General features: G+C 41.2%; 1 protein-coding gene across 1 annotated transcript; it reads right to left on the bottom strand.

Moving 5' to 3' along the window:
- Window positions 1-373: 373 nt before the first annotated feature.
- On the bottom strand, window positions 374-11,183 carry LOC143769657 (forkhead box protein I2-A-like). The gene is made up of 2 exons (XM_077258386.1): window positions 10,549-11,183; window positions 374-2,514 (listed from the first exon to the last, which is right to left on the bottom strand). Exons 1-2 carry the CDS (start codon window positions 11,117-11,119, stop codon window positions 2,009-2,011), a joined length of 1,077 nt encoding a protein of 358 aa, XP_077114501.1. The 5' UTR covers window positions 11,120-11,183; the 3' UTR covers window positions 374-2,008.
- Window positions 11,184-11,880: the final 697 nt, after the last annotated feature.

The raw sequence follows: 11,880 nt of genomic DNA, 5'->3' as shown, positions 1-11,880 counted from the left end.
AAAGTTTTGCTCTGGGAGAATTAAAACCTAGCTCTATGGTATAGTTATCAGAGATCTGTGTGCATTTAGTAAATGATATAATTAGGACACTGGATCTTTGCATTCAGTAAATAACAGCAGTTACTGATACAGACAGGTTACATGGCTGAGGTCTATATTTTCAGTATGGGGCGGCTGCAGCTGGCATATTGCTTTATAAAAGAGGAATGTGCCAGCCTGTCATGCCACTACCAATCCATGGCACTGCGACTGCCCCTGACAATAACCGGTTGTAAACCTCAGCATTCAGGACGGCAGCAATTACAGAGCTCCCCTGCAGGGATCCGGATTTATTGAGACGCTCCATTAAATCCCCCTTTTTTTTTTTTTTCTTACATCACAAACACTGACATCTTCTTACAGAGAAACACAAAGAATTATTATAATTTTCTTTTCCGGGGGGGATGGAGAACACAAAACAACACCACAATGTGAGAACATGGAGGCTGGTGAGCTTCTACACGCAATGAATTACATCATCGGGTCTGGCGCAAGTATCAAAGAAAGCGGGGTAAATATTATGATCGGTGGATAATTAACTGTAACGCAACCAGTTATTGGTGTCACAGATGGTCAATGAGGGACTACAGCCCCAAACGAATGAGTGTGCGACCGGCGGACACTGAGAGACTGGATGTACTGAGTCTGATGTGTGGCCTCAAAGGTGTATCACTTGGGGATCCAACAGATTCTCCTTAACACCTGGAAAAGTTTTTCCCCCAAAAAAACAAGGTATCCCGTATTCATTGGATAAGGAATAACTTTCTGATCACTAGGGGTCCGACCTCTGGGACCTGAGAACAGGGCTGCAGTGAGGAGCAATCAACGCTCCCCTTATTGTTTGTGGGACTAGCCAAGAGCCGCGTATGCACACATCTTCTACTTTCAGCATGTTCTGAAACCCTATTCTCATGATTCCATGGTCCCAGTTCTTAGACCTCCAACGATCAACAAGTTACTCTCTATCCAATTGATAACTTTTTTTTGGAATAACTTTTTAAAGACCAGCCAATTTCATGTTGCATTGCTCCAATTCATCTTTTACAGTGGGGGTCTCCTTGGTGGACAGATGCCTAGGCATTCATCCCAACTGTGGTCTCTACCAGGCGCATACTTTCTGAGTGTATGCACCTGACAGCACACACAAAGTGTGTACAGTGCCTAGTCTAAGGCTCGTAGGACGACGTGAAGACCAGGCGATCAGTGATTGAGTCCTAGGAGAAAGTTTCACGCTTTCATCTGGAATCGATAGGATGAACATGGTGAACAGTGGTTCAATTCTTCATGTAAAAAAAACATTTCTTAAAAGAAGAAAAATCACTTTCAATAAAAGACATACACTGATCCATTAAGTAAAAATCTACTTTATCTTCCATGAAATGCAAAAATATATATCTTTTGAATACAGTCTCTTACAAAAGCTAAAAAATCTCTAAAAATACAGAAAAAAACCCCTACAACAAATGAACTACAAACATTGCAGAAACACCATGAGAGCAGAGCGCTAGCAAACAGTCCATGTTTGGGTTTGTTCTCACAGATTGTCCTTGGTAGAGAAAAGCCTTGTAGGGCCAATTGGGAATTATTTTAGGATATATAGGAGCCATATTACACATCTGAGTGCACACAGAACCATATTTCACCAATAAACATGAGTTATACAGTTTGATAACTTGAGCCCTCATTCTAAAAACTGCTACAAATAAGGTGGACACCAGTTGACCCTACACTCCAATTTTATGCCACTTGGACCAATAACCAACTTATGATGAGGTATGGTCATGAAAACCCAAACATGCCTGCAGATGGGCCAACCACCCCCTAACGTATTGGCTGGAAGAGAGCAGCTTCCAAACAAGTCTACTTTATGACTGTTCGCAACATAAGTTTAGTGTGTTCTCCAAGAGAAAGTAATGTACAGAGTAAAAACAGGCCTGTGCAGACTAAAAAAAAAAAAATAAAGTCTTCATCACACCTCCGCTTTCTGGTTATAAAGCATGTGATTCCCATGTAGAGGGTTGATGACGGATGAGCACAGACTACTCCGATTGGTTGGGCAACGCCAAGGCTTGAAGTTGGCTTGAGCAATAGATTCTCCAGGAAATGAGGAGATGTGGTTGTTGTCAGTGGGGTAACTAAGAGGAGCAAGTTCTGTGAAATAACCATTGGGGGGTGAGAAGTAATCACTGGGCTGAGAGGACGACCCATTACCCCACACTGCATTTACGGCGGATGTGAAGTTGGCAAAGCAAGGGTTCGTGTTCACCGTGGGTGAAGATGCTGGAGACTGCTTAATTTTTTTGGCTGGAGTTCCCGCAAGACTGTCAGACGACCCAAGAGAGGTCACTTTCTTTTTGTCACTTAGCTTTTTAGACGGGTTACTCCCATTGTCACACTTTTTCCGCTTTCGTTTGAAATTGCCGTTATCGAACATTTTGTCGCAGCTTGGATCGAGAGTCCAGTAATTTCCTTTACCTGTGGAAACAAGGAACTTGGTGAGAAAACCCATAAAGCCATGTTCACACAGATTTTTTTTTTTTCTTAACACATCCATTTCAAAAAATTTTTTCAATAAAAAATCCACTTTGCTAAAAGACGTTTTGAGTCCCTCAACCACACCACCCAACTCTGGTCTCTCGCCACTGCCCTCTACTGGCTAGATCATATATCACATCACAAAACTCCAATAATACTGTAAACTGTGGTTAACCCTTACCCTAGTTGAAAAAGAAAGAGGAGGGTGGTAATGGGAAAGAAGAAACAATGTGTAGTCATGTTCACCATCATAGCAAAAGTCTGAAGACAAACAAACAAAAAAATATATACACAAGTCACTTTAGAAAGTCCTTAAAAACATGCGAGCATAGCCCGAGACTCCCTTCAGAGTTTGCTCTTGGATGTTTGATTCATACTAGTTTGCACTAAAAAAAAGCTGTGATTTCCAGGTGTTTCAGAAATATATTTTTTCACATACGTATGGGAGCGAGGGAAAAAAAAAAAAAGTCATGCCTAGTGCGTGTGTAGAGGAAAGGGGGGCAAAGAAAAAAAAGTATACAAAACCATACACTATTTACCACAAAGTTTTCTTTCGACTTACTCAATGTGTGGCCAATAAAATGTGTTACCAAGTATGCAAAAGAACAAAAAAAAAAAAAAAAACAAAGCCATATAACCACACTGTGTTCAAAGTGTACAAATTAAGACAACCATAGGTTTTAAGAAAAACAATATTGTATAGCAGAAAGTAGTGATTGTAGAGATTTGTGTCATCAAGGAAGTTTTCACTCAAAAATCTAAAGGATTGACCATTGGGACCCTTACTGAATCAGGCATTTATCACCTATCCTGTGGATGGTTTTAAAAGAATTAATCTGACTTAAGACATTTTTTGAGTTAAATTGGAATGATCATCACTTTGAGCATTTTAAACTGACCACATCATGGAATAGTGACTGCAGAGCTGAGTGAAGTGTAGTTTTTACTTTTTGATTTCTCCTCTCCATTGTAGAGATTTAAGCTTGTAAAGTTTAGGTTATAAAAATTCTGAAAAGTTTAACTGGACGTTACCAAAGATTTGTCTCAGGGGGCGTGCGCTTCCTTCACTGTATAATATTATTTACCAATCATAACCACGCAGACAAAGAACATGCCCCCACAATAGCTTAGAGCGGGTTTCTCCTGTGTGAGGCTCCTCACTGATATCACTGCTGAGAGCTGTGTGTGATTGCAAAGTGCCACGATTAAACACTAAGGGTATGTGTCCACGTTCAGGAAAGGCTGCGTTTTTGCCGCAGCGTCAAAAACGCAGCGTCCAGATGTTACAGCATAGTGGAGGGGATTTAATGAAATCCCGTCTCCACTGTGCATTAACCCCTTCACCCCCAAGGGTGGTTTGCACGTTAATGACCGGGCCAATTTTTACAATTCTGACCACTGTCCCTTTATGAGGCTATAACTCTGGAACGCTTTGACGGATCTTGGCGATTCTGACATTGTTTTCTCGTGACATATTGTATTTCATGTTAGTGGTAAAATTTATTCGATATAACTTGCGTTTATTTGTGAAAAAAATGGAAATTTGGCGAAAATTTTGAACATTTTGCAATTTTCCAACTTTGAATTTTTATGCCCTTAAATCACAGACATATGTCACGCAAAATACTTAATAAGTAACATTTCCCACATGTCTACTTTACATCAGTACAATTTTGGAACCAAAATTTTTTTTTGTGACGGAGTTATAAGGGTTAAAAGTTGACCAGCAATTTCTCATTTTTACAACACCATTTTTTTTAGGGACCACATCTCATTTGAAGTCATTTTGAGGGGTCTATATGATAGAAAATACTCAAGTGTGACACCATTCTAAAAACTGCACCCCTCAAGGTGCTCAAAACCACATTCAAGAAGTTTATTAACCCTTCAGGTGTTTCACAGGAATTTTTGGAATGTTTAAATAAAAATGAACATTTAACTTTTTTTCACACACAATTTATTTCAGCTCCAATTTGTTTTATTTTACCAAGGGTAACAGGAGAAAATGGACCCCCAAAGTTGTTGTACAATTTGTCCTGAGTACGCTGATACCCCATATGTGAGGGTAAACCACTGTTTGGGCGTATGGCAGAGCTCGGAAGGAAAGGAGCGCCATTTGACTTTTCAATGCAAAATTGACTGGAATTGAGATGGGACGCCATGTTGCGTTTGGAGAGCCCCTGATGTGCCTAAACACTGAAACCCCCTACAAGTGACACCATTTTGGAAAGTAGACCCCCTAAGAAACTTATCTTGATGTGTGGTGAGCACTTTGACCCACCAAGTGCTTCACAGAAGTTTATAATGCAGAGCCGTAAAAATAAAAAATCATATTTTTTCACAAAAATGATCTTTTCGCCCCCAATTTTTTATTTTCCCAAGGGTAAGAGAAGAAATTGGACCCCAAAAAATGTTGTACAATTTGTCCTGAGTACGCTGATACCCCATATGTGGGTGTAAACCATTGTTTGGGCGCATGGCAGAGCTTGGAAGGGAAGGAGCGCCATTTGACTTTTCAATGCAAAATTGACTGGAATTGAGATGGGACGCCATGTTGCGTTTGGAGAGCCCCTGATGTGCCTAAACATTGAAACTCCCTACAAGTGACACCATTTTGGAAAGTAGACCCCATAAGGAACTTATCTAGATGTGTGGTGAGCACTTTGACCCACCAAGTGCTTCACAGAAGTTTATAATGCAGAGCCGTAAAAATAAAAAATCATATTTTTTCACAAAAATGATCTTTTCGCCCCCAATTTTTTATTTTCCCAAGGGTAAGAGAAGAAATTGGACCCCAAAAAATGTTGTACAATTTGTCCTGAGTACGCTGATACCCCATATGTGGGTGTAAACCATTGTTTGGGCGCATGGCAGAGCTTGGAAGGGAAGGAGCGCCATTTGACTTTTCAATGCAAAATTGACTGGAATTGAGATGGGACGCCATGTTGCGTTTGGAGAGCCCCTGATGTGCCTAAACATTGAAACTCCCTACAAGTGACACCATTTTGGAAAGTAGACCCCCTAAGGAACTTATCTAGATGTGTTTTGAGAGCTTTGAACCCCCAAGTGTTTCACTACAGATTATAACGCAGAGCCGTGAAAATAATTTTTTTTTTTTTCTCAAAAATGATTTTTTAGCACCCAGCTTTGTATTTTTACAAGGGTAACAGAATAAATTGGACCCCAAAATTTGTTTTCCAATTTGTCCTGAGTACGCTGATACCCCATATGTGGGGGGGAACCACTGTTTGGGTGCATGACAGAGCTCGGAAGGGAAGGAGCGCCATTTGGAATGCAGCCTTAAATGGATTGGTCTGCAGGCGTCACGTTGCATTTGCAGAGCCCCTGATGTACCCAAACAGTACAAACCCCCCACAAGTGACCCCATATTGGAAACTAGACCTCCCAAGGAACTTATCTAGATGTGTTGTGAGAACTTTGAACCCCCAAGTGTTTCACTACAGTTTATAATGCAGAGCCGTGAAAATAAAACATCTTTTTTTTCCCACAAAAATGATTTTTAGCCCCCCAAATTTTTATTTTCCTAAGGATAACAAGAGAACTTGGACCCCAGAAGTTGTTGTTCAATTTGTCCCGAGTACGCTGATAACATATATGTTGGGGTAAACCCCTTTTTGGGCGCACGGGAGAGCTCGGAAGGGAAGGAGCACTGTTTTACTTTTTCAACGCAGAATTGGCTGGAATTGAGATTGAACGCCATGTCGCGCTTGGAGAGCCCCTGATGTGCCTGGACAGTGGAAACTCCCCAATTCTACCTGAAACCCTAACCCAAACACACCCCTAACCCTAATCCCAACGGTAACCCTAACCACACCCCTAGCCCTGACACACCCATAATTCTAATCCCAACCCTAATCCAAACGTAAATGTAATCCAAACCCTAACCCTAACTTTAGCCCCAACCCTAACTTTACCTCCAACCCTAACCCTAACCCTACCCCTAACCCTAAACGTGACTGAAATACGTGGCACTGAAATACGTGGCACTGAAATACGTGGCACTGAAATACGTGGCACTGAAATACGTGGCACTGAAATACGTGGCACTGAAATACGTGGCACGTGGCACTTAAATACGTGGCACTGAAACACGTGGCACTGAAATACGTGATACGTGGCACTTAAATACGTGGCACTGAAACACGTGGCACTGAAATACGTGGCACTGAAATACGTGGCACTGAAATACGTGGCACTGAAATACGTGGCACTGAAATATGTGATACGTGGCACTGAAATACGTGGCACTGAAATACGTGGCACTGAAATACGTGGCACTGAAATATGAGATACGTGGCACTTAAATACATGGCACTGAAACACGTGGCACTTAAATACATGGCACTGAAATACGTGATACGTGGCACTGAAATACGTGGCACTGAAATACGTGGCACTGAAATACGTGGCACTGAAATACGTGGCACTGAAATACGTGGCACTGAAATACGTGGCACTAAAATATGTGGCACTGAAATACGTGATACGTGGCACTGAAATACGTGATACGTGGCACTGAAATACGTGATACGTGGCACTGAAATACGTGGCACTGACATACGTGGCACTATGACTGTCAGAAAATGTTCATTAAACGGTTAGGGGTGAGGTTAGGGGTAGAGTTAGGGTTAGGGTTTGGATCCCTTTATCACCTTGATGGTGGTGGGTGGCTTTTCAGTGTGTTTTCTGTTTTTTTTCGAAAAAATGCATGCGTTTTTAACGCAAACAAACGCATGTGCTTAAAAACGCAAGAAAATACTGCAGGTTGTATTTCTGAAAATGAACGCATGCAGAAAAAAAAACGCATGCGTTTGAAAACGCGACCAAACGCGTACAAAAAAACCGCATGCGTTTCCAATGTTAAATATAGGGAAAAAACGCATGCTTTTTTTGTGCAAAAAACGCTGCAGACAAAAACGCAAGTGTGAAACCAGCGACGCTTTTTATAGCAAAAAAGTTTTTGCGTCTCCACATTTTGAGACCTATAATTTTTCCACATTTTGCTCCACAGAGTCATGTGAGGTCTTGTTTTTTGCGGGACGAGTTGACGTTTTTATTGGTAACATTTTCGGACACGTGACCATTTTTGATCGCTTTTTATTCCGATTTTTGTGAGGCAGAATGACCAAAAACCAGCTATTCATGAATTTCTTTTGGGGGAGGCGTTTATACCGTTCCGCGTTTGGCAAAATTGATAAAGCAGTTTTATTCTTCGGGTCAGTACGATTACAGCGATATCTCATTTATATCATTTTTTTATGTTTTGGCGCTTTTATACGATAAAAACTAAAATATAGAAAAAATACTTATTTTGGTATCGCTTTATTCTCAGGACTATAACTTTTTTATTTTTTTGCTGATGATGCTGTATGGCAGCTTGTTTTTTGCGGGACAAGATGACGTTTTCAGCAGTACCATGGTTATTTATATCTGTCTTTTTGATCGCGTGTTATTCCACTTTTTGTTCGGCGGTATGGTAATAAAGCGTTGTTTTTTGCCTCTTTTTTTTTTTTTTTCTTACGGTGTTTACTGAAGGGGTTAATTAGTGGGGCAGTTTTATAGGTTGGGTCGTTACGGACGCGGCGATACTAAATATGTGTACTTTTATTGTTTTGTTTTTTTTATTTAGATAAAGAAATGTATTTATGGGAATAATATATATTTTTTTATTATTATTTATTTAGGAATTTTTTTTATTTTTTTTTACACATGTGGAAAAATTTTTTTTTTACTTTTTTACTTTGTCCCAGGGGGGGACATCACAGATCATTGATCTGGCAGTGTGCACAGCACTCTGCCAGATCGACGATCTGCTGTGCAGGGCTGCAGGCTTACCAAGTGTCTGCTCTGAGCAGACACTCGGTAAGCCACCTCCTTCCCTGCAGGACCCGGATGCCGCGGCCATCTTGGATCCGGGACCTGCAGCCAGGAAGGAGGTAGGAGACCCTCGCAGCAACGCGATCACATCGCGTTGCTCCGGGGGTCTCAGGGAAGCCCGCAGGGAGCCCCCTCCCTGCGCGATGCTTCCCTATACCGCCGGTACACTGTGATCATGTTTGATCGCGGTGTGCCGGGGGTTAATGTGCCGGGGGCGGTCCATGACCGCTCCTGGCACATAGTGCCGGATGTCAGCTGCGATATGCAGCTGACACCCGGCCGCGATCGGCCGCACTCCCCCCGTGAGCGCCGCTGATCGGTGATGACGTACTATCCCGTCGGCGGTCATACGGGCCCACCCCACCTCGACGGGATAGTACGTCAAATGTCGGGAAGGGGTTAAAAAACGCATGCGTTTTTCCCGCAAAAACGCACATGCGTTGCGTTTTTTCAGAACGCAGCATGTTGCTACAATGAGCAAAACACCGCAGGTGACCTGTCAGTGACCTCAGGTGCATTTTTGGTCAGGATTTTACCTGCATAAAATCCTGTCCAAAGCCTGAAGCAAATCTGAACGTGGACACATACCTTTATAGGAACAATCCCTTCATAGCGCTATATAAGTCTGCTCTGCCATGAGATGAAAGGTGTATGTAATCAGACTCAGCTCCTGAAACTTTGTAGTCACTCAGTGAGGAGAGCAGACTGTCTGCTATTATATGTCTCACAGTGAGAAACCTGCTCTAAGCTATTATGTGGGCGTGTTCTTTCCCTGTATGTTGCTGCCTGTTTATAATTGGTCAATCTCACATAGGGGAACAAAAACACGCCCAGATCATTTCTGGAAAGTCAGGTTTATAATAAACTATAATCTAACGTTTACAAGCTAATATCTAAGCAATGGATAAGAGGAAAAAAAAAAAAAAAAAAAACAACCCCACTACATTTTCCTCAGCTCTGAAAACAGTTTTTCCATGATGTGGCCAATTAAAGCTAAAATTGATGAAAGGTCCTCTTAAAGGGGTAATTCAGCCCCCTTCACTTCCATAACAGGTGGTGAGCTGGGCATCTTTATAAACGCCCAGTATCATTCACCTGTTCTATTATAATAAGTAGCATAGGTCCAAGATGCCCACTGCTCGCACATGCCAAAAAATGACATCAATGCCCTGCTCAGGACCGGATGCAGAAGAGTGTGGGGTTGGATTACCCCTTTACTATAGTTCAGGGTCTCAAATAGGAAACTGTTAGCGGTGTGTGTGCACAGACTTAAAAATGCCTCTTACTTTGTGACCCCCACATAGATCTATGCATTTTATATCCAACATGTAATATTAAATCTCCCATGTAGTGGCGCTGTAGAGCAATTTATATTAATATGGATCTTGATTTCAAAACTCATTACAGTTAGCCTTTCCTTGCCTGAAAAAGCTGCTAATGGGGAACAATAGCACTGAAAGTTGGAAAAAAAAAAACAAAAACAAAAAAAAAACAACACAACAGCGCAAAAACTTTCAGCATTCACTTAAATCTGGCCATCAGCACAATTTGTATCCAACACCTGACGGGACTACAGCTCCCAGGGTCTGTCTGGAGATACTTTAACCTGTAGTTTCCCTAAACATGTGAAAATTGTGGCACACTTATTTTATTTTTATTTTTTATTTTTTTTTTTAATACAGATGATTTTAGCCTCTAGATACAGCCTAGAATGTTTTAATTCACTGACTGAAACCAGATATTTAAAAATTAGTGATGAACTGCTAAGATAGTATAATTAAAACTGAAAATTAAATTATGAAAGTAGAGAAAAAACCCATTATAAGCGATAAAGACTTTGCAGCAACTTTTTCCAAAACACCATTAATTTTTTTTTTTTTTAAAAGGTGAAAGAAATAAAATTAAATTGTACTTCTCTTGATGTTGGAGTACAATTGCATAAAAAAGTTGCAAATTGTAAAAAAAAATAAAAATGAAAATAATAAATATTTGGATTACCAAAACTATGCCTCAGCAGCAACAATTCACAGATACATTCCAATATTTCTAAATAGATGCTTGGGTGCCACCGCTTACCTGGATCGCTGTCGTCCCTGGCCACCTTCTTGAAGCAGTCATTGAGGGATAAATTGTGTCTGATGGAGTTCTGCCAGCCCGCCTTGCTTTTCCTATAGAAGGGGAACTTGTCAATCACATAGTTATAGATTTGACTGAGGGTCAGCTTCTTCTCAGGAGCATTCTGAAGAGCCATGGCTATTAAAGCCGAGTAGGAATAAGGTGGTCTCACCGCTTGGATCAGGTCATCATGGTGTAGATAAGTCAACAAGTGTGTCTCTGCCATTCCATACTCCGTAGAAGGAGTCAAGACTTGGGCATTGCTGTTGGCATAGCCACTTGGCAAATATCTGGAGCCATTCCCATTGAGGTATGAAGAATTAATGGCCAAGCCACCAAAACACCAATATGGGTCGGAATTTGGCTTTGGATGGTTTGTTACACCATACATTGAAGATGGCCTCTGAGGCTGGAGCAGATTCTGCTGATGTAAATTAAAGTAATCTCTGGAGAAGACCTCCATGTCTGTTAAATCCTGTGTATAGGAGTGTCCTGGCTGGGAACTGGATGTATGCTGCCCAAAGGCATTCATGTTACTTCCTAAGTGCTGCTTGTTTGGGAGAGGGAACAGGACTCGTCCTCAGCCTCCTAATGATGGGAGGGTTGCATTGAAATAATGACCTTCTTCTCAGCTTACAGGGAGTTTCCAATCAAGCCCCAAAGTAGCTGAAAGAGGTTATAGTAATGAAGCCAGTGCCGCCCCAGTCCTCCCCTTAGCAGGACACGTCTCCGGTAGTCATTGTCTATAAAGATCTTCTTTCCATGCAGTGCATGCAGCTCATCCTTTACCTGGCTTATCTTCTACTTGGTGCTTAGAGTTAGATTCAACAAAGTGATAATGCAAGTTTTGTGACTGTGCGCTATATTTACAAAATCCCTTACAAGTATGTGTACAAGCATACTGGAAAAAGTAGAGCTTATTTGTATGGCTGCGTTCAGACGTTGAGTAATTGGTGCAGATTTTACTGTTTCTTCATTAAAATCTGTGTATATTTCCTGCATTTATTTATGCGCTTTTATTTGCACCTTTTGTTGCGGAAAAGCAACCAAACAACGTCAGGTCAACGGTTTAACCTGACAATTTCGCTTTGTCATTGAATTGAAAGTGTAAATCTAAACCAAAAAGGTGCAGTTTTACAATGGATATTGACATGCTGCAGGTAATAAAAAAGCAACGAAAGACAATTTTTACAAGGCGTGGATGAGATAACCAGCAATGTGGACGCGTTTTATCGTTATTTAAAACACTAGATTTCACACGTGTAAAATATGCACCAAATTCAGAACCCAGCC

Source organism: Ranitomeya variabilis, chromosome 4, assembly GCF_051348905.1.
Source record: "Ranitomeya variabilis isolate aRanVar5 chromosome 4, aRanVar5.hap1, whole genome shotgun sequence".
NCBI classification, from domain to species: Eukaryota; Metazoa; Chordata; class Amphibia; order Anura; family Dendrobatidae; genus Ranitomeya; species Ranitomeya variabilis.
This window is presented reverse-complemented; position numbering and strand designations above follow the sequence as displayed.

Excerpts from the sequence above, each read along its gene's own strand:
- LOC143769657 (XM_077258386.1), bottom strand. The coding sequence starts at position 11,119 with ATGAATGCCTTTGGGCAGCATACATCCAGTTCCCAGCCAGGACACTCC. Across the intron at positions 2,515-10,548 it reads CAGGGACGACAGCGATCCAG|GTAAAGGAAATTACTGGACT; the intron begins GTAAGCGGTGGC and ends TTGTTTCCACAG.